This window comes from Mauremys reevesii, linkage group 20 (assembly GCF_016161935.1).
Source record: "Mauremys reevesii isolate NIE-2019 linkage group 20, ASM1616193v1, whole genome shotgun sequence".
NCBI classification, from domain to species: domain Eukaryota; kingdom Metazoa; phylum Chordata; order Testudines; family Geoemydidae; genus Mauremys; species Mauremys reevesii.
Window position 1 is genome coordinate 15,272,550 of NC_052642.1, and position 23,129 is coordinate 15,295,678.

A 23,129-nucleotide genomic window follows, 5' to 3' on the forward strand; every position below is an offset into this window, starting at 1 on the left:
ATCCCACTAAAATCAGCGAGACTAGTCAAGGGACCTTAGCACGCCTGGCCTTAGAAAGGACCTGTTTACCACTTTGACAACAGTTAATTCAAACCGTTTTGATTTGGTTTATTTTAACCACTGTCTTTTCCTCATCCTCTGTTCTATGAATGCAGTAAAACCCAGCTACAAGAACTAAGCAGTGCTACTGGCTAGCAGGAGCGCTTTAAATACCTGTCACTTTGACCCCTTCGCACATCATCTCTGCAGTGCCTGAGTGCACCTCCCTTCAACGCTAATGAACTGCATTTTGGGAAGATGCTCTGCTCCTCGATTTCAAAGGACCAGTAGCGGGATTTCTTCCCTAGGTGCTGCTAAGGAGACATGTTTCTGCACAACCCTGTCTCCACCTGTGTAGAATGGATTCTTGTTGAACAGCTGATGCATCATTCTGCAGAGAGAATGAAGCCCTAGGGAAAGTGAGGATGGTTCAAATGTAAGACTGCACAATCCTGCAATCAGCAGCTTTTCCCATGGCAAACCAGCAAGGAGAGGGGGATCTTTGTGTATCGGCTAGAAGGGAGGGTAGGGAGCAAACCCATCCTGCAATGAATTAAGACGGAGAGGCCTTTCAAAATACACTGAGATTTCCTCTGCCCTATTTTGTGAAATCACAAAGAAACAGGTCACCTTAAAACTTCTCATTTCTCTCCTTAGTTCAGGTCACATGAAAGCTGATAGTGGTAACTGACTGCATGATATTTGGATGTATCTGAAATGACGGTCAGTCCTCTTAAGGGCCCAAGAAACTATACAAATGGCACAGATCAGATGGACAGCCAGACTAGTGGAGCCAGGACATTGTTGCAACAATATTCTGAGGGAAATTTTTTTTTTTTTGACTGAACAAGTAAGTTTTGAACACACCATTTTCTGGGCAGCTTGATAAGTAAGGCATGAATGACAAATCCTCATTCAGCAAAGTCAAAGGTCTACAGAAAGTGGATCAAATTTAAAAGCGACTTCCCCCTAACTTCACGAGGTATGGGCACATTACAGATTTATTATACAGCTTCAATTCTATATTTAAACATTTTACTGTTTTTTTTTTCAAAAAAAAAAATCTGAGAATAAGGGCCTCTACCCATTTTATTGTATAACAAGGTGGAGATACTGTATAGTCTCATAATATTAAGGATACAAAAGTCTGTTGTGTCTTTATACACCTGAAACTTATTTTTTTTGATTTGTAAAAATATAACAAAGAGGAATGAGTGTCCTGTACTGATTCTTTGGCATAATTCAATCTGTATCTTTGCACAGACTGTAACTGAGGGTAATGTGCCTCAAATTTCACAGTGGGCCGCTTGGGGATTATAACCTGTTTCAGAAATGCATCGGTTTACCAAACAATTTATACTGTGTAAAAGGTGCAAGTGAAACAATGGGTAAACAGTCATTGGTCTAATACTATCCAGTAAAAACAACACTTTAATATTTAGTATTTTTCTAACTCTGGTCCTGTTAGTTCTAATGCTGAAATTTGGGTAGAGTTTTTCTTTTATATTTTCAAACATACAACACTGATTTATTCCCTTCCTAGGAGAAATCCGTTAATGATCATCTACGATAGACCCATATGTGATGGGTGCACTTTCCAGAAGTGCTTAGCATTGGCCTAACTCTGCTTTCACTAAATCCAAGGGGATGTTTCACCAATGACGCCAATGGGCGCAACATCACGCCAGCGGTTTTACCTTTTGAGAGTAGAATTTTCAAGAGGACTCTCAAGATGATCTCAACTTAAGGATGTTTGGATCCAGGGCTTTGGTTCAGGACTAAATTTAATTTTAATAGCTCTCTTGGAAGAGATTTAATCATCTTTAATATCGAGGCACGTTGGCAAAGGATGGAATTTTCAAAAGTGCGCAAATGATTTGGGAGCACAAGTCTCATTGCAAGTCAGTGGGACTTGCGCTTCTGGATTTTTTTTAAAAAGTGCCCATGTGCCTGGTCTAGTGAAATCAACGGGTAACTTCATTAGACGTTCATTAGGATCACATCTTATCTCATGCTGGCACAGTGATAATTCTCTTTCTGCTGCATCATTAAACTTTCCATCTAACTGATCAGTTTGAAGACTCTCACAGTATGTCTTGGAGCTAGGTATGTACTATAATCTCTGTGGTGACACTGTGGAGATCTAAACACACTGACACTACACTTTTGACAAACTAAAGCCCGAGGACAGCTCCTCAGCAGGTTTAAATTGTCACAACTCCTCACCCCAGTGGAGGTGTAGTAAATATTGTGCCACCCCTACAAACTTTCAGCCTGATACGGAAATGAGTGATGTAGGACCTCAGGAATACATGCAACTGACAGAAAGAGCTATTGCATGTTTACATGGAAACATTCCAGCAACAGCAATAAAATAAAGGATAGCCCCGCAAAATATACTTTGTTAATCTGGCAAATGCTGACACCTACATGGGAATTAGTGACGGCCTGGATTCTATTTTTCAGAAGTCATAAAGTCCTAATAAGATAGGTCCTACAGCTCTCTGAGAAGTCAGATGTGCAAATTGCAGGGCACGTGTATTCGTGAGGTTCTACAGTACGTTAAAGCCCCACTCCTGCCCTCAGTTTTCCTGTTGCAGATCCCTGCACTTGCCCCGCTCCACATAGGTGCAGGAGTGGGAGATCCAACCACATGAGCAGGGGCTTAATTTCCTGTGCACTAAGCCAGATTTCAAGATCTGACTAACCTGCAAGTGTAACCTATATAGGGCCAGATTCTGCCACCTTGGAATACTTTCCGAGTAAGGTACTGACTACTTAGTGTGGGGAGCGGTAGCAGAAATGTATCCTTGATAGCTGGAGCCTCTTTTATTTATATTGTGGTAGCACCTTGGGTCCCCAGCCCAGAACTCGATTGTGCTGGGCCCTGTCCAAAAAGAACAAAAAGCCTGCCCTCAAGAGACTGTATCTTTCTGGCCCAGATTCAGCACCACACTAAGCACAAACGTAAAGCTAAGCAGATGTGTAGTGGTCGGCAGCATGGGGATGGATTTAATCACATGCTCAGGGGCTTTGCTGAAGTAGGGCTGCCGGCACTGAAAATTGTTCTTAATGTCTTCTCAGACCAATTTCACTGAAATGTTAGCAAACAATCTGGCCGGGAATGATGTAGCATCTTGTATCTCTGGAGGCAGCAATTTACGAGTTGCCCCCTCAGATTTTAATCCTAGCTTTCCTCTTCTAGTAAGGGCTGAAACAGATGCTTGGCCTAAGCATACCTGACTTGCATGGTCCCTGTAGATATGCTGGTATACTGCCAGGAGTCACTGTGGATCAACACCTCTCATGTTTTGGCCTAGTGAAGATATTTGACGAGGATTTTTCTGAGTAAGCTGGCTTGGCTTCTCTGGTTCTCGGAGGCAGGGTGTATTTATTATCTTCAACGGCATGATTTCTAACCTGATTACAAATGGTTCTAGATAACGGGCTGGACAGTCATCATATGGACAAAACACTCTTGGGAGCTGGGGCATCCTTTCACGTATCCTAGGTGAGCTCCACAGCATTTTGTCTAAGAACCCGATCCAGTGCTCACAGACTTCACTGGGCATTGAATTGGGGGGCCTTAAGTCTGCGTGCCCAGGGAGTTTCCGTCGAGCACAAAATCTTCCTAGGGTGTTAAGGGTCTGATAGGTCAATGTATGACTCCAAAAACCAAAACTCCTTTTGTATCTCAGACACGTAGCTGGACAATAGCTAGAGACTCGGAGAGGGTAGAATGCCAAAAAAAGTTTTGCCTCGCAATACCAAGTGAGCATAACACGGACTATCCAACGCAAACCTCATCATCTGGTGGTGGAAAATTTCGTTTGTTTTAAAAGTCTGTTACAAATCTCTGGACTATTTACTACATTACATGGAAGATGCAATTAAAACATCATCTGAAGTTACAGTGCAAGAAATGCTTCGTCCCACAGTCAGCACTAAGCCCGTGTTCCGCTCGGTCCGCGGTCACTTGTTTTCAATCAGCGTTTGCACTTTGTAGACGAGGCCCCTTGCAATCATCAGGATTTCCTGGGCATTGTGATGCTCTGACATTTCTACAAGAGAGAGAGACAGACCCTGATTTGTAGCTGCCAGCCTCAGGCGCTCAGGCTCCTGCAAGCCAGTGAGACACACACGTGCAGCCATCGAAAGCACTGCATGACTGTTGATTTGCACAGTCGACTGTGTCATAAAAATTCCAGGATTAATCCTTGGGGGGCTAACGGTCCAGAGATCTACCTGCAGTGCTAACAACCCCTTTTGTTTCAGTTTTAGTACTGGGGAAAATCCCAACTCCCTACAGCCACAGGGATCGGAGGAGGTATAGGCTAGTTTGGTTCCTACACAGGTTAGAATGCTGGCTGCTTTCAGTCTCTCGTAGGCATGTGTACACGTGCTGTAGGACCAAAAAGTTTGGGGCTGTAAAAGTCTTAAATTTTCCAGCAACAGAACGCTTGCTGCTTTAATGTTTAAAATATAGCTTAAAGGTTCCACAAAACTGCCAGTGAGGGCCCCACTTCCACAAAGGTGCCTGCAAATAGCTCTGCTGAACTCAGTGAGACTCTAACATGTGCTGGCAGGATTGGAACCGCAATGAAGAAGTAGCTCTCCAAGAGAGGGCAGCCGTGATGTGTGATGAAACAGGGGTTGTCTACGTGGGAAAAGTGCCTGGAATACCTATTCCAGAATAAGCTATTCCGCAATAACTATGCCTGAATAGCTCCCCCCCATCTGGACACTTATTCTGGTCTAGGGGGGCCTTTTACCCGTTTAGCTTAATCCACTTCGGAAGCAGATTAAGCTACATTGGAAACAGGCACCCTTAGTCCAGAATAGATATTGCAGAACAGTGTGTGCCACAAGAGCTGGTCCAGTCAATTTCCCTGTGCAGAGGGAGGGGGTGGCCCAGGGCATAAGAGCAGCTAAAGCAGATATGAAGCTGGATTCAGGGCTGCTGAAATCTATGGCTGACTCTCATAACTGTAATTCTTTTCAAATAGTTTAATGATTCATGGTGGAAGATAAGATCTTAGACTCCAATTCAGGAATGCTTTTAAGCCCGTGCTAAACTTCCATAGGATTTAAACTCGTATTCAGCAAAGCACTTGGCCATGACTTGCCTTGCAGCATATTCTGCTGCACTACAGCTCTGTGTTTGGTAAGGGACATATTGTACCATGGCGGGATTACTTCTTGCACACTTCGGGGCTGCCATGTAAGGACCCAATCCTGCAAATGCTCGAGAACGTGAGTAGTTTGCTTTCCACGGGACTCTTTGCAGTAAGAAAGTTACTCTTGTGCTTCAAGTGTCTGTAGGATCGGGACATAAAGGTGGAAAGCACTCTGGTAATCTTAAACCATACGTCTGACCGTTGAGTTTTTATAGCGTGTTGGTAGGGCCTCGGAAAGAAAAAGGTTGAGAACCCCTGATCTACGGCCACCAGAGGGGTTACCTGCATATAAACACTGTGGCCACCAGTGAGGAGTGAGTTTGGGTTCCTCTGCTTCTTGGGTGCCCACCTTGAGACACCTTCTTAAGAGTCCTAGCTTTTGAAAAGTGCAGAACACCCACCCTCTGGAAAACAGCCCCATTAACCTGTTCAGACCCAAACATGGTAACCAGAATCACTAGTCACTTGAAAATCTTGGCCTATTTCCCACACCCTGATCTAAAAAACCCACCAGACAGTAATGGGGAGAATGTAAGGAGAGGAGAATGACACAATTCAGCTGCTTTTTATCGACGGGTATTTAAAAAAAACCCACACCCATTTCTTACCATTAAAAAACTTGATGATATCGGTGAAGTCCATGTTGTTATCACGGATAATCTCTCGATAGAGCTCCACTAGTGCTAAGGCAATGAAAAGGACAAAATGTTCTGAAGAGATGTGCTTTGCTGCCCAAATAACTTCCCACACTGTAAATACATCCTCGTACAACAATTCTGAATGGGAATAAACATTACAAGAGCATCCGATTATTCAAGCTGACCATTTCTGTTTCTCAAAGGACATGTTTTCTAGGGCCTTAGGCAGAGGTCAAACAGTGCTAGGAGACAGATTCTGACACTCACGTGAGTCATGGTGGCAAAACCCGCTCCTTAGCGGTTATACAGGCTCAGTGCGCTGTCAGAGAATAAGCTTACTTTGGTTCTGAGTTTTTGTTTATACAAAAACTTCCTATGAATAGAAAAATTTTCCAGATTGAATAATAAAAACGACAGCTCTCCCTTTTGGGAGGCGGGAATGAAACGTTCCCTTAAACACCGGGGATTTCAACAGCGCTGGGCTGTCCCCTGGAGGCTAGAAACGGAGTGAAAAGAAATATATAACCAGCAGAGAGGGGGGTTATGGGAGTAAACGAGATTTTTTTTCGCAGATTACGAAGACAATTAACTAGTAATTTCACAAGACATACAAAGCAAATACAGATCACGGTGCAGGCATGTAACAACAGACATGAGTTTGCCACTAGGTGTATAATCTCAGTGGCCTGCGCACATCCCAAGCAAGCAAGACACAAAGGAGTGAGTCAGTGTGCTCTGTTGGACTGGAACTGTGAGGCAGAGAGGTGGAGTGACTAGTCCCCATGCAGGCCAAGGGCAGAGCTGGAATCAGTCTCCAGTTTCCCCTTTCTCTGTCTTGTCTATTTAGATGCTAGGGGCCAGATGTGTAAAGGTATTTTGAGGCCTAGCTGGATTTTCAAAAGTATCTAGGTGCCCATTTCCCATTCATTTCAATGGCTTGAGGCACCTAGGTGCTTTTCAAAATCCCACTAGGTGCTTAAATACCTTTTAAAAATCTAGCCCTGAGTTCGTTGTGCCAGGGATCAGCTCTTACTTTGTTTACGGACAATATGTAGGGCTCCAATTTTGACTGGGGCTTCTAATCCTAAATCTTCACTATTTATTAACAAGAAACAATCTCGCTTCCTTGAGGGTTTGAAAGCACTGTCTGCCCTGCTGAGGTTGTGGCTTTAAAAAAGGTTGCACAGGAATTGTTACAGCAAAGAACAAGCCATAAAGGTCTCATGGCAGTTTCTGTATTTTGCTGGGCTGAGAGTGGCTGCTTCTTGCTAATGTTGTTGTGGGTACAGGCAGTGAGGCATGAACCGGACGCAGAAACTGACCATTAAGGGCTACCAGGTGCTGGTGGAAACTGGAGCAAGTCCATAGAAAGCAGTGGGGTTAATTCAGATTTCCACCGACATGCCTGCGAGCACAGTCTGGCTCTAACAGTTCAAAACTCTCAGAACACCTGGGCCCAGTGACTGCGTAGGCTCTGCAGCAGTAAGATTCAGTGGTTCAGGAGCCAAATTAGCCATCAACATTACCCAAAAGTCATGCGAATTCATTGTTTCATTTACTATAGTGCTATATAGTCACATTTAAACAGTCTGATGGGGAACGACTTTGTTTTTATATAGATTATGCTCACAGCAGAATGACAGGCCAAGTATTATTATTTTTATCAACTACAATTGGTTAATAAGATAGTAAAAGCATCCTGATTGGTTAATAATTTAATGAAATCACACAGTGTTTTAATATCATGTGGGATAAAGAGCCACTCGCAGCTCACGAGCCTCAGTCTGAGTATCACTGGTCTACAGTGTGTGTTTGGTTGTGGTCTTCTTTGGAGGAGGACTTGGGGGTCCCTTCAGAATCCTCTTCCCCACCCACCATCTGCTCCAGCGAGAGAGAGAACCCACAGACAGGCTCTCATTTTTTCTCCTCTTCCATCTCTTCTTTGCAAGACCCGCAATTAAAACATGCGAACATCTGTACTTTTCATAGCTGGGTGTTAACATTTCTTTAAACTTCTGATCTGGGGAAAGCTGGCGTGTGTGTGTTTAAATGAACTATTGACTTGTTCCACAGCAAGCAGCGTCTCCTGGTTTGTAAAAAGAACAGGAGGACTTGGGGCACCTTAGAGACCAACGCATTTATTTGAGCATAAGCTTTCGTGGGCTTTTTGCAGGTACAGACTAACACGGCTGCTACTCTGAAACCTGTCTTGGTTTGTAGCGATTGGTTATGACACACTTCTATTAAATGGTGGGAGAGGACATCTTGGTGTTTGGGATAGACCAGGGATGGCCAACTTGTGGCTCCGGACCCACATGCGGCTCTTCAGAAGTTAATATGTGGTTCCTTGTACAGGCACCGACTCCGGGACCAACTTTCCAATGTGCCGGGGGGGTGCTCACTGCTCAACCCCTGTCTCTGTCCCCACTCCACCCCCCACCCCGATGCTGTCGTGCCCTTGCTCCTTCCCTGCTCCCCGAGCCTCCTGCACGCTATGAAACAGCTGATCGGGAGGTGCGGGGAAGTGCTGATCAGCAGGGCTGCCAGTGGGCGGGAGGCACTGGGTGCGGGAGCTGATGGGGGGGCTGCTGATGTATTAGTGTGGCTCTTTGGCAACGTGCATTGGTAAATCCTGGCTCCGTCTCAGGCTCCGGTTGGCCAGCTCTGGGATAGAGGATTATGTGTAATGTGGTAGCACCTACAGGCCCCAACCAAGACTGGGTTGTGCCAGGTGCCTTGTACTATCTTCAGAGCTATTGCTGGGCTGATTTGTTGGAAGGCAAATTGAGAATTACATGTAGGGTCCCTGGCATGACCATGGTGGCTTCTGTTTACCATTCCTACCCCGAAAACCGAACCCCACACTGCCCGCTGCACTGCACGACACGGAAGTCAGGCTCTGAGTGTTATTACCTCTTTTAAAATCAAGCAGGAACCAACGATAGCAGAAGTAAAAGTGGGTGTAGTCTCCGTTTTGGTGCATCAATTCAAAGAGCTCACTGTCTAGAATCTGGAAAACAAAACCAAACCGTTAAACTTCAGTATCCTGCCTCCGACAGCGCCGGTATCAAACGCTTCGAGCTGATTCTCGTCCGCCAGTGACTCTCCTCTCTGTCTCCCTCCCCCGACGTAACCCTGCACCAGAGGTGGGAGGGGAAGACAGCTGGTGGAGGAGGTTACAGCTGAGAGTTCCCCTACAGCAAGGGAATTCTCCACTGGTCACCCCCAACCAGAATACAGCTCCCGGTGGCCACACTGGGCTGGAGCATCCAGCCGTTCGTTTTGGAGTAGCTGTGCTGGAAGAGGAACAAAACCTTTGCTCGCAAGTGTACAGAAAAACAGGGCAGGACGTTTGTATAAACCTCTGGGGCCAGATCCTCAGAAACTGGCCGAGTTTCGCTGACGCTGACAGCAATGGTGACATACCCCGGCTGCAGCTGCTTAGCTGAGTTCCCACCAGCACACGGGCAGGGGGGTGGCAGTTGTGTACAGCTGTTCGGACAGCACTTCAAAAATCAGGGGATGAAGCATCCAGCTGGCATAGCTGGGTTAATATTGCTGAATGTGGGGTGTCTGATCACTCTAGCCCCTTAACGTCTCACATTCCCTTACTTGGGGGTAGTGGGGAGAGCCAGAATGGGACTGATAGAGCAGGGCAGAAGGCGGCAGGACTGCAGGCTTTTGCCACTGCGTGTCCTTGAACGTGTCATTTAAGTTCTCTGTGCCTCAGTCTCTTCAGCTGTACAATGAGGATCACCCTTACTTTCCTCGCCGGGGGGTGGCATGCAGGGTGATATTTGTAGAGCGATTTAAGGTCCCCAAGGGATAGGGGACCCGGTCTGCAGCAGCAGCATCCTAAGGTCCCATATGCACCTTTTGAAAATCTCTCCCCCCGTGGCCCGAGTTCTTGGCAGACCATATTTCACCCTCACTCCAGAAGGTCAGAGCAACGGTTAGTCACTGCAGCGCGGTAAAGCCTGGGTCTGGGGGCCACGGCGCCCCAGAGGGGTCCCATACCTGGTTGCAGTTCTAAACACGTGGGTCATGGGAGGGGAAAAAAGATTGGGAGCTACTGCTTGAATGTCGCTCTGCCCACTGCTTGCCGGCAGCAGGTAATCCCAGGGCTGGCTCGTGTGCACCGACATTTATCAAAACAACAAACCCAAAACGGCACAAATCAAGACGTGTCAGTCGCTTGCCATGGAAGCTTTTTGCTGCAGGGACCATTTATTTGTTAGACGTTTGTGCAGCGCCTAAGATGGTGGGGTCCAGCAATACAAACAACAGAGATCTACCAGCCTGCATTGTGGTCGAAAAGTTCCAAGAAGCTAATGATGCGTCCAGTCCTGCAAGACTGACTCCCATGAGTGGTCTCACGGCTTTCCACAGAATTACCCATTTAAGGATTGCAGGGACTAGATTTTATAATCTGCTCCATTTTGTTATATGGAGTAATCTCTGCTTAGACTATGAATTGTAACTCGCTGCAGCATGGAAGATCCATAAAATGCGAAGACCTCTCACCAGATGTCAGGTGAATGTCTCAAGCATAAAATATGGAAGTGAATCAAAGTTGAGATGTTTTCTCCCAGAGGCCAATTGACGGGCGAGTGAGTGAGCGCCTCTTTCACTGACGCCCGCCCAAGGTTCTGAAGTAAGTTGCTGTTCAGCAGCGAACGTGTTGAATGTGTTGGCCCTCCCAGCCATCTTCCTTATTGAATCCGTTCTGATATTTTTATTGCCCTTTAAAATCTGCCACAGAGCCACGGGATTGGACAGCCAGACCCGGAAATACAATTTCAACAAACTCCACTGCCCAGGATCTGTTCTAATGCGTTTGCTCATTCAGCGCAATAAGCCAAATGTAACCGTTTGTTTGGATGAGCCGTGGCTCTCAACCTTTCCACACTACCGGACCCCTTTCAGGAGTCTGATTTGTCTCGCATGCCCCCAAGTTTCACCTCACTTAAAAACGACTTGCTCACAAAACCAGGCATAAAAATACACAGGTGTCACAGCGCACTATTCCTGAAAAATGGCCGACTTCCTCATTTTTACCACATAATTATAAAGTAAATCGAACGGAATATAAATATTGTACTTACATTTCAGTGTCTAGCATATACAGCAGTATAAACAACTCATTGTCTATGACTTTGGCAGCGCTTTTTATGTAGCCTGTTGCAAAACTAGGCAAATATCAGATGAGTTGATGGACCCCCTGGAAGATCTCTGTGTACCCCCAGGGGTACGTGTGCCCCTGCTTGGGAACCACTCAGCTAGTTTACTCACCAAGTACCACCGGATGAACAATAAACAGAGACAGTGCCATAAAGTAACTTCCTCTGATTAAGAAGCCCCTATCCTAGAGTGTTATCAGCATATTGCTTACTTACTGTTTATGGTAATAAGTACTATGTGCATGAGTCTTTAAAGGATTGGGGCCTCCAATTTGGATATAAACAAACATGTACTAAGTAAAACAGCTTCTTGTTAATGTTTTCACATTATGTGAATAACGGATTATTTTTATTTTAATCTCAAAGTCTGCATTAAGGTTGAGCTGAGTTTTTATATTTAAAGCAAGGGTTCAAACGCTGTGACACATATGAATACAGCACATCTTCCCCAAAATTACAGCACTTAATCTCTAAGTACACGACTCTTCTGAGAATTTGCAATTAAATTGGTTGATTAAAATCTGATCCTTTAAGATACTCAGTGAGGTTTTTTGTCTCCAATGATTTTAAACAGACACAAGCTTCCCATATAGTTAAAACTAATTTTATAAAGATCAAATGTCATATCTAAATATCTGGGTGTAGACATATTTGTAGCACTGGAAGTGTTTCGATCTTAATTGGTTAAGCTGAGTACCTGTCACCCTCCTTGCATGCCAAATCTTTCCTTTGTTAATTTTAAAATGATAAAACTCTAATGTTTTGTACTTATTATTATTTGTAACCTATTTACCCTGGAAAACTGAGATCAGATGCAGCAGGGGGGTTTTGTTTGGTTTTCCCCAAAGAGTTGTGATCTTCTTACAAACAACCCAGCTAAATAATGATGTAAATGTCTGTCCCTCTCCTTTCTCACACATGCTTTGCTCTAGATCAGGGGTAGGCAACCTGTGGCATGCGTGCCAAAGGCGGCACACGAGCTGAGTTTCAGTGGCACTCACACTGCCCGGGTCCTGGCCACCGGTCCAGGGGGCTCTGCATTTTAATTTAATTTTAAATGAAGCTTCTTAAAATTCTAAAAACCTTATTTATTTTACATACAACAATAGTTTAGTTATAGATTATAGACTTATAGAAAGAGACCTTCTAATAACGTTAAAATGTATTACTGGCACGGGAAACCTTAAATCAGAGTGACTAAATGAAGACTTGGCACCCCACTTCTGAAAGGTTGCTGACCCCTGCTCTAGATACACACAATGAAGCAGTGGCCCAGACAGGATTGTATAAACCATCACTGCTCCTGACTGCTTTTCCCTCCACCCCTGCCCCACCTTCCTTGCCTTGCAGTGAAACGTTTGGGGTGAAATAAATCACCCAAAGGTTATAGCAAGAAGAGCCTGCCAAGAATACAGATCCAGTCAGTGCAAGTCCTGCAGGTGAGCTCAAAGGAAAGCCAAGACAATTCACTGTTCTTTCCCTCTCAACTGCTCTAGGGGGGCCTGAGCCTTCTCCCATTGAATCAGCCCGTAGACCCATATGTCGTCATTACTCTTTGTAGCTGGTGTGCAGGATGATTGGTCCATGCGCTTTGTGGGCAGAGCTGTGCTGTACCAGAGAGGCTCAGCGCTCCTGCCAAGAGCTGTGTACGGGACTCTGTGATCCCAAACGTCCCTTGCTACCTGCATAGGGCAGACACCCAGGAACTGAGATGCTTAACCTCCCAATGGAGCGGTCACCACCTCACTGCATCAGCAGCAAGAGCTTGCACAAGAGCAGGGCGGCTTTAAACTAGTGGGACACAAAGGCCGATACAAATATGCTTCCCCGGCCCTAACCCCAGCTCCTCCCCACTGAGGACTCGCCTGAATTAGCGATCGCATGTTGGCAAAATGTGTGTCCATAGCACCTCCGTTGGGGAAATTCTGGCTCATTCTCTTCATGAGGTGGCTGAAGCAGCTGTACGCCAGTTGATCTGTGGATAGAAGGTGGATGGATCAGAGTGCTGCAAAATCTGGGACCCACGTTTGTACTGGACAAGGCAATATGTTGCAGGGTAAGCTGGGGGTGGGGGCAGCTTTCTCCTTCCAAATCTGTTGTTTTCCCCCGTGACCAGTGCTGGGTGAAAATATGAGGCGGGCCACTGGAATGCCTGTTCTGATCGCGGAGCCTCTCTTACTAGCGGTGACTTGAGAGGCAGAAGGAACCCAGCTAGACTTGCAGAACCCATGTTGAGTTTGCAGCGCCAGCAGCTACAACAATGCTGTGACCTCTGTTCACAAGTCAACTTCAGTCGGAGGCGAATGCATAGGGAATCCCCAAGAGGCCATTGTGAGTCACTTCGCAACAGGAAGATGACTGGAACGCTGCAGGCTTCCGTTTGGGGGAGCTGCCATTACATAATGCGCACAGCTTCCTCCCCCATGTGGTACCTTCTTGGACTCAGTGTGTTCCAAGGGCTCCTCCTGGCAAAGCATTACAAAGGGAAAACTCGGCCCGCTTACCATTATCGAGTATAACCATGAGAGGGGCCAGCAGGTCACACATGCCTTGGACGTATCCGACCTCCAGGTGCTCCCAAACATAACTGCACGAAGAAAGAAACAGAAGAGACACTAGCAAACGTAGTCTCTAAATCCCCTCTGCTGGATTGTTTTTAGTGAACATTAAGACCCAACTCCCATAGAATGCCCTGTATCTAGCGATGGGGTGTGGCTTCAGTGGGTGAATTCCCCAAGGAGGAAGCCAATTGGGCTTACAGAAATCACCCTAAAAACCTCTACAATTTAATAGAGAATGAGATCCTTTCTTACAGCTTTTTTGCACCAGCCTGTAGCATTCTGTGTGAGGAAGAGAACTTTCTACTGCTCCAAAAACCCGCTATGGGGAGGTGCTCTGGGAATTCTCTGTGAGGGAACAGCTGCATATTAGTCATATTACAGCCAGCGGGAATCCAGCCCGGGATTCCAGCTTTTGGAATCATGCCCTAGAAAAGTAGATTTAAAGCACTGAATGGAGTTCAAATACCATTTGACTGGGGCAGAAGGTACCTCATACCACGTAGTTTAGATGCAGAAACTGTAATCCGGAGGCGTATGGAAAACCCCAAACAATGCACAGCCTCGAATGCCTGAGCATCCAAACTTTTCCGATGAGAAGTAAGCTTTAGTTTTTGGACTCACTTATTCAGGCAGAGCAGGATATTCTGCTAGCAGCAACATTGTTAAAGGGATGGGAATGACCGTTCCAAGGGGCAGGGCCGTGTGGGGGGGGAAGAGAGGGAGACAAGAGGGGCGCCCATGAGAGTTATTCGGGGCCCCTGGAGCGGGATCCTTTACTCATCTTCTGCTCCGGGTCTTTGGTGGTAATTCGGTGTGGGGGGGGGTTCCTGCCGCTCCGGGACCTGCCGCCGAAGTGCCCCAAAGACCCACGGCAGGGCGTCCTTCTGCCCCGGGACCCACCACTGAAGTGCCGGATCTTCGGCGGCGGGGGCTCCCACCACCGCAGGTCTTTGGAGTACCGCCGAAGTGGGGGCACCCCACTGCCAAAGACCCCAGGCCCCCTGAATCCCTGGGCGGCCCTGCCAAGGGGTCTGGGGTACTGGAGGGGGTTTGATCTGGAAATGTATCCTTCCCACCCGCTTAAATATCACTCTAGCATCTCAGCACCTCAGTTTCCTTCATTAATTTGATCTTTGCTACACCCCTGGGAGGTAGGGAAGCATTATCCCCATTTTACAGGTGAGGAACAAAGTAGATTACAAAACTTGTCCAAAGTGATAGAGAGAGCTTGAAGCTGGGACTTCACTAAACTATCCATCCTACCTCATCTTCTTTCTCTCGAAGCTTTTGGCCGTACCTTACTGCACTCTGGAGGGATGGGAGAGGGATGCACTAGCTAACATTAACCCAAGTTAACTGCAGTACAGTGAGGAGACATGTTCGCTTTGCAAGCCGTGTTACCTGCACATGATGTTTCTGAGTTTCTCCAGGTTAGCAGCAGTAAAATACCAGTAATTCCGGTCGCACCTCTGGACATCTTTATCGATTCTGTGCAGATTTAAGGCAACGGTGTCCAGTAATTCTATCTAGGAGGTTTTAAAAAAGACCCAGTGAATCACACTTGCTGTTAAACAAAAGATGCTTCTAGAGATTAAGCTGAGTTAAGAAGCAGGAAGGCGGCTGGATTCAGCCTCGTTCCCCTAAGCCCCACTGGAAAGCACTTTGAGATTAGAGGGCGCCAGAACTGACTTCCCTCATTGCTGTTGAACTGAGTAGATTTTGGCACAGCAGAGAATTTGACCCCGGATGTGATTTGATTCCACTGAACCCGGAAAGCCTAGACTCCCACACCGCATCTTAAATACATACAGCTCCCTGGGAGGCATTAATAGAGCAGCTACCCACTTCACTGCGGTTGAAAGTCCCAGGTACAGTGCATCTGCTCTCCCTGCTCAGCCATGCAAGCGCATCCCAGCGTCGCAGGGGATTATTAATAGGTGATGGAAGGCTTTTGGCAGGAACAGGCCCGAAGCAAGAAAGCTTAAATCTGCCTATAGCAACGCTAATATCCGAGCAGGTGGATTCGAGCAAGGGTGCAGTTTCATAGGTTAGGATTTGGATCAGACGGCGCCAGACTCTCATGAGTTGTTCCTTTGAGATTTTGGCCTCCTCTGCATTGGACCCAGAAGAAAGGCTACTCTTGATTTGGATCTGACCCAGCAGTAAAACAGCTCGGATGGATTTGGATGCAGGGGTTCCCTCCCGCTCCCTGACATTCAGAGTTTAGGTTCTGGTTTTGGCCTATCCTTAGTTAAATCCTGCTTGACAGAAAGGCTGAAATACATGCAGGGCCTTGGAGAGGAAGAGAGGGAAGAGTGCTCTACAGACACAGGTCGATGCGTAATAGGATAAATGGTGACCTACCGTATAGGCGGCTCCACAAACAGAACCAATGTCCTCTCCAGACGTTAAATAATCCAGCTGGGAGCACAGCTGTTCCTCCATTACAGAATCCTGAGGCTCTGAGGGGACCGTCTTGGCTTTCTGAGCCTGGGTCAGGTCCAGATCTGGTCTTTCTAAGTCCGCACTAATTGCTTCCTCTGCCCCGTCCTCAAAGCAGACACTCTGCCCGTCGTCGATGCTGGACAGGATGCCCGAAGCGACCGAGTAATTCCGAGAAGAAGGCAACCCGGAGTCGGGAGAATCAAATTCTACTGATTGCTGTTCCGCTGCAGCCGCGGCGACCGGAGTGTCGACGTTCACCACAGTCAAAGAGGGGTCAACCGGACCTTTTAAATCTCGCTCTGTTGAGTCCATTTCATCTACAGATATGAAGACCTGATGATGATTGCAGGAGGGGAAAAAAAAAGGGAAGACCAAATGAGTGCCAAACTCGTGTGTGGGGCTAGGTTATTTCAATAGACAAGATCACTGAGTCAGTAGAGCATCTGTATATTCTCACATGCAGCATCCGTTCGTGTATAAATTATAGCTGAACAGAGTGGATCTACCCAGATTTTACAATGAACTTAGAGGCTGGATGTGGCCAGAGAAGGGACTCAAAGTAATATTCACTTAGGAACTTATATCTGTACACCGTGTCCTTAATTTTCAAAAAAGTGATTTGACGTTGAATGTCTCAGTTTTTGGGCACCTAACCTGAGTTACGTTTAAAGGGGCCTGACTCTGAGCACCCACCTGCTGAAAAATCAAGCCCCTTTATAAAACGTCTCTAGTTGGGCACCCAAAAATGGAGGGACCCAAGTTGAGAAATCACTCGTGAACCTGGAGCTCCTGGCCTTCAACTCATGCTCGCTTCCTTGTGCTGGGCAGTCAAACTTCATCACTTTTTTTTTTTTTTTAAACTTGCTACAGATTTTGGGGACAAGTTCTGTTCTCAGTGAAGTGAGCCGACTCCTTATTGTTCGGAAGAGAAGTGCATAGCTTAGACTAACCTTGAATGTGTGTGATGGGGCTTTTATCGTCACAGATGGCTAGAGACGGGAGACATCCGTTGGGTCATTGTCTATCCCTTCTAGCAATGTGGGTTTGTTCTGGACAATACTGTCCACTTGACTTTCATTTTTTTCCCTACAGCTTTGATGACTAGGATTTTTTTTTTAAATATATCCATGTGCATGAATTTAAGGGCTTTTGAAAGGTGCCAGATTAGTAGCCCTGGAGATGCAACCAGGGCAGTGCCAGTCCCCTCCTCCAACGCACGGCCTACCGGTGCGGCTAACGTCTAACCTTATCTCACAAGGGCTATTCAGTCTGCCTACCTATTCTGTGCTCAGCCTCTAAGCTTAGAGTGATGAGGGTGGAACCAAACGCTGGGGCCATCTGTGATTTGAGCACCTGCCTACTAGCGATGAAACTGAGACCCACCACATGGTTGCTGGAATAGTAACGGCCGATCAGTATTGCTCTTGGCTGGATTTGAACTCAGAACCCAAAGACAAAAAATATCTTCAGAGCCATTATCAATCCCTTGAGCCAATCCATTCCCCAGAGGTTCTTAACTGAGAGGGATTTTCTGCTGCTGTGGTAGACAGAGGCCATGAAAGCCCCTTAGCCACCTGGGGGAGAATACCCCCAATGCAGGCTTAGGAACAACCACAGTCTACCCTACATGTGCCCTGTTGCAAGCCCTGGCATGGTATGGCCATAGCCCAGAACTCGACAGAGATTCCAGGATGCAGAGCTGTTGGGCAGGCTCTAATTGAGAGCAGCTCCCTGGACTGCCTAAATTATGCAGAGGGCAGTTTCCCAAGGGTGCCTCTGCTACTGTTGTTCTCCCCTCACACCCCCGGCTGTGCCTGCGTGTGCTATGTTTCCAGCATCATCCGTTGTACTGCAACATTCCTTGAGGATGAGTGCACAGGAGCGCAGAGAGCTAGACAAGACCGCGTACGTCGTTGCTGATGGTGGAATCCCTGTGGATCAATCGCTGAACGTGGCTGTCAATGCTGCTGCCTGATGAAAACTTAGCAAAGGTGGCAGAGTGTGACTCTTTCTCCCGCTGCTTCACGATGACCTCGCAGGCTTTCCACTCGGCCATGACCTTCTGATACTTGAGAGCAATATCTTCATCCACCTTCAAACAAAGACACAGACAGATACAGCTGAAATGCTAGACTCTCCTGGCAGGAGGGCATCCGAGACAGTCAAAGGCCCAGACAGCATGGCTCGCACGTCAGGAGAGATTAAAGCTAGTGAGGGGGCCAGACGGGATCTGAAACCCAGTTGAGCTGCAGAGAAACTGGGTTTGGAGTCTAGATCTCAACGCCAGGATGGAGCCCATCTCCAGCAAAATAAGAATTGGGTGGGTGCGTGTGTGAGAGAGAGAAATAGTATGTTAGCATTTACACTTCACAATGATATTTCCAAGGAGGAGCAGGTTTTTAAACACGCATCTTACCTGCTTCCAGGAAAAGAGGACAAACCTACACAGCCCTCATAGTCCTTTGTAGTAGCGGCTGGTCTATGGGCAGATTTGAACCTCTGTATCAAACCTGGGCGCACACAGGTGCATGACCTGGTATTTCAAGCACTTCCCATGCGCTAATTTAAAAAGTGCCCCATGAAGGCAATTATCCTCCAAACAGGGAAACTCGGGCACAGAGAGGCCAGGTGGCTTGCCCACGGTGGCATCAAACTCAGGAGTTCAGATTCCCAAGTCCAAGTCCCACTGGAGAAAAATCCAAAAATACGCGTTTTGGTGCCCTCTAAAGACCGCATGCTAGGAGAGTGTTTCTTAAAATGGACTATGTATTACACCAGGAGAGTCCTTTTAGTGCTTGCTGATTTTTAAAAAATTCAACATCCCATTTAAATCTCAGAAGCTGGGACTTACCCGATCCATTTCCTTTTTGGTCATGCCAAATTTGTAGTGACCTAGTAAGAAGGGCCACACTTCCTTTCGAATCTCATGCTGCACGCCGCCATAGTAAACTCGTTTGAGTAATTCTAATTCCTTGTAATTCTAAAGCAGTCAGGAAAGAGGGGAGGGAAAATTGAATGCACCTTACTATTGAGCTTGCATAAAAGCACTAAAGTTACTTGCAAGTACACAGCTAATGGAAAATACACCCAGTAGAAGCCTTAAAAAGGTTGGCAATGGGATACAGATGGGATATTTTTATTTCTAGGTATTGGTTCCAATCTGGCCCAATATGATCAGCGGCCTATATAAAATGGGTCAGTTCCTACTGGAATGGTGTCCATCATGGAATCTACCACTATGTAGATGCTAAATTATACCTTTGCTGTCACCAGAAATGAAAAGGATCAAAGAGGCCATGGAGAATTAACATCTCTCCCGCTTCTAGGGAATTCACACAGTGTGAATCCACGGACAGTCCTTTAGGGCCCTGATTCAAGAAAGCACTTAAGCAGATGTTTAAGAAGGTGCTTATGGAGCATGTGCTCAGCAGACAGGTAGACTGACTGGTAAGCACTCAGAAGTTTGCCCTGATATTGCTTGTGCTACATCTGTTCTGTAGATAGAGGACTCAGAGCTGGCAACGACTTACTTTTAATGGTGCTATATTTGCTTCAAAAACTACATGTAAAACCTAATTCACTTTGGCTTTTAGGCTCCTAAATTTGCAAGATTTTCCAGCTCCTAAATTTGCAAGTCTTCTCCTCATCAATGCTGCTTTCTGGGCTACCCAAAATCAGGAAGCGGATTGTCCAAATAAAAACATCACTTTAAATGTCTAAAATTGCAGGGCAAAAAGATCTAGTGTTCCTCTAGATGGTCCTAGTTTACAAAACATCCTTCATCTTGCTTAAAGATACACCGGGCTGATTCTCATCTCTGTGTTGTTGTCTATGCATGGCGTCGTTCCTGATTAACCCCATGGAGTCAGAGTGCATTGTTCCCATTTAGCTGAAACCACTTGCTGGGTTAAGCTAAACAGCATGAAGGCACTCTTATTCTGGAATAAGTGTGTCCACACACAGAGTTCATCAGGAACAACTCCATGTGTAGACAAGTCCTTATTACACTTTTATGCCATTCTGGCAGCGAAAAGGGCTTTAAGGTGAGTGAAACAGCCATTGCCGCCAACTTCCCACTACTCTGGTAGCTCAATGGGGCCTTAGTGTAAGTGAGAATCGGATCTGCACAAATACTGGAACAAAGCTGGCACACTGTGAACTCATGTACAGTCTCAGAAGGCAACACTGGAAAAGACCCTTAGAAATATTTATAGCCAAATTAGGGAGTGACACGGGAGCAGTGTGGGGGGGTCGGGCCGGGTGCTGACTTTTTCCCTTTAAGAACTGGGGGGGAGCTTTTGTGCCTGTTACCTTTTTGTCCTTTTGATATTTACTCCAGACCTCTTTCGTCAGGCCTCCGGCAGCGCTGGAAGGCTTGTCAGGCGGGATAATTGAGTGGTTCACGAGGGCAGACAGGTGCGTTCTCACTGTAGACAAATGGCGGCAGTAGGCAAGCCCTGCAGAGGGGGTGGAAATGGAACGGCAGGATCTCATAAGCAAGCAGGTGACTATATAGGATATCAGCAGCTCCTTTTAAAGATGGAGCTGTGCAGTTTAAACTAGAAGCAAAGCTTTCTTCTCCACAGTCCCACATGCAAGCTAGGTAGAATGGAAGGGGGATGCAAAGCTGACAACTATTTAATCTTGTGGCGGGAAGTGAAAAAACAAAGGTGCATTAGTAAAAGTACATTACAACAGGCAGAGCTTTAAGCATCAATTTTCCACAGCTGCATACAGAAGAGCCACTGGCATTACCAAGCCAGGATATTTGGGTCAGGATTCTGAACACTCAGAAGTTCTAGGTTGCTTTGGCTCATTATGGAGAGAAAGGCCACCTGCAAAATTTGCACCTGGATTTGGCTTTCAAATGCCTCCCCCCATAGTTTGGCTTGGCTCCCTCTCTAACCTAAACCCGGCCAGTGACCTGACTTTGCAGTCTAAGTGCAAACTGGTGTATGACACCGTGGGAGCTGGATGCACTGTCCCTTTTGGAAAACAGCTTCACTTACATCCGTAAAACGCTCTGGAAACAATCTGCCTCTTCATGCTTTCACACAGCATCTTTAATGGGGTTCTGTAGGGAGACATTTTTAAACACGAGTGTGTTACGGTTCTACAGATCACAAGTCATGGAACACATCCCTAATCCCAACTGATCTACAGACACTGCCCCTTTTCCAAACCCAACTAAGACACATTTGGTTTAAAAAAAAAAATCCAACAGGAAATAGGTCTTTAGCTTTTAAAATTATTTGTCTGCCTGGGATGCTGCCCCAAACCACATGAATATTTAGGTAACTCAGTACCACAGTGACAAGTGGATTACAAAGGCCACATTAACGTTTGGCTTCCTTCCCCAGACCTGAAGAAGAGCCCTGTGTAGCTGGGTTCGATAAAAGATATTCCCTCACCTACCCTTCTGTCTTGTACCCTGGGACCAACATGGCTACAACACTGCCATTGACAAAATAGGGATGGAAGTAGGGTGTCCCGGTTTTAAAGGAACAGTCCTGTTTTTGGAGACTTTCTTATATAGGCGCCTATTACCCCCAACCCCATCCCATTTTTTCACAGCTGCTGTCTGGTAACCCTAGATGTAAGCATCCTTTGAAGGATTACTGGTTTGCCTCTGTCCATAAAACTGAGCTGTCTCCACCACTGACCTAAACAGGCATAGACAGAAGAGCTGGCTGAAGTTTTTTTTGATTGAAATGTTCTTTTTTTAATCGAAAAACTTGAACAAAAAACAATTTACCCTGAACAACGTTCAGTTTTAAAACCAACAATTTTACTACAGGAGTTTTTGGAAACAAAACTTCCTGGGGCATTTCAACCACGACACCAACAATTTTAGAACATTCCTGGCCAAAAAATAATTGGCATTTTTTGACTGGCGCTACTAGACACCAGTGTTTCCTGCCACGTAAGTCTAGAGGCGTGTCGAGCAACCTTCCAAGGGGAGCAGGAGAAGGGCACAGCACTGAAACACATGCAGCAGAGAAAAATGCTGTGCCAACCAGAGGCCTGGAGAACACGAGCTAAATGAAAACAGCACTCACCTGCTTCTATTGCTCATTTATAGAGCACTAAACATCACAAAAAGGCCTGATTCTCCTCTTGCGTATGCTGATGTAAACCCAATTTACTGCAAGAAGAATCAGGGGCTATTTAGAGACCTTGGTCCTATCACTATAATGTCTGAGTGCCTCCCAAGCACGTCTCCTCACAACGCCGCTTGAGAGGTGGGCAGAGCAGGGCATTGGATCCGGGCCTCTCAAGTTGCAGGCTTGTGTCCTTGCCACTGGAGCCTCCTTCCTCTCGGTCCCAGCTCAGTGGTTTGAGCATTGGCCTGCTAAACCCAGGGTTGTGAGTTCAATCCTTGAGGGGGCCATTTAGGGATTTAGCTGGGGATTGGTCCTGCTTTGAGCAGGGGGTTGGACTAGATGACCTCCTGAGGTCCCTTCCAGCCCAAGTAATCTATGATTCTATGTCTCAGATGTAATCCGCCATTTGACAAGGTAGAAGACTTTGCAAAAGAAGTGGCGAGAACAGGAGAGGAGGCTGCTTAGCACATGGTGAGCGGGAGGCTCTTCTAGGTGCACGCTGGTTGCGCTGGCTACGCCACAAACTGAAAAGCAAAGACTTTCATAGAGACAAGGAGGCAGTTCTCTCTCTCATTGTTGTGATGCTGTAGCACCTCCACCGGTGGTGGCCCAGCCACAAACAGTGTGCTCCCTGTAACCCAGAGCTGGGAGCCCTGAAGCATCTCTCCCATAAAACTTGGAGCAAGGGGCTTTGGGGTGACTTTTCTCCACATGCAAGCCCTTGCCCTGTAGGGTGGAGCTAGGGGACCTCTGGCTGAACAGGTGCAGCGGCAACACTTGTGACTTCTCCTCCGCCTGCCAAGGAAACCTACTGAAGACCATTTTGAAAAGTGCCGGTGGGGTTTAGGAGCCTAACTCCCAATTTCAAAAGTAACCTTGGAATTTAGGAGCCTGTGTCCCACTGATTTTTTTTTTTCATTGCGACTTAGGCTCCTAAATGCCTGGGTCCCTCTTGAAATTGGGAGTTAGGCGCTCTTGAATTTTT

At 46.5% G+C, this 23,129-nt stretch overlaps 1 protein-coding gene across 4 annotated transcripts in view; it reads right to left on the minus strand.

The window, feature by feature from the left end:
• Window positions 1-1,094: 1,094 nt before the first annotated feature.
• Window positions 1,095-23,129, minus strand: part of SGSM2 (small G protein signaling modulator 2) — a 122,021-nt gene continuing 99,986 nt past the window's right edge. For 3 of the 4 annotated variants that reach the window (XM_039507319.1, XM_039507316.1, XM_039507317.1), the window contains 11 exons: window positions 21,050-21,114; window positions 20,352-20,497; window positions 18,892-19,020; window positions 17,950-18,132; window positions 15,960-16,373; window positions 14,997-15,121; window positions 13,539-13,621; window positions 12,900-13,009; window positions 8,768-8,864; window positions 5,825-5,992; window positions 1,095-4,100 (listed from right to left, as the gene is read on the minus strand). In XM_039507319.1, the coding sequence (XP_039363253.1) occupies window positions 4,012-4,100; window positions 5,825-5,992; window positions 8,768-8,864; window positions 12,900-13,009; window positions 13,539-13,621; window positions 14,997-15,121; window positions 15,960-16,373; window positions 17,950-18,132; window positions 18,892-19,020; window positions 20,352-20,497; window positions 21,050-21,114 (1,609 nt within the window). In that variant the 3' untranslated portion in view covers window positions 1,095-4,011. The remainder of the gene's footprint in view (window positions 4,101-5,824; window positions 5,993-8,767; window positions 8,865-12,899; window positions 13,010-13,538; window positions 13,622-14,996; window positions 15,122-15,959; window positions 16,374-17,949; window positions 18,133-18,891; window positions 19,021-20,351; window positions 20,498-21,049; window positions 21,115-23,129) is intronic. The other variant, XM_039507318.1, reaches the window with a different exon arrangement.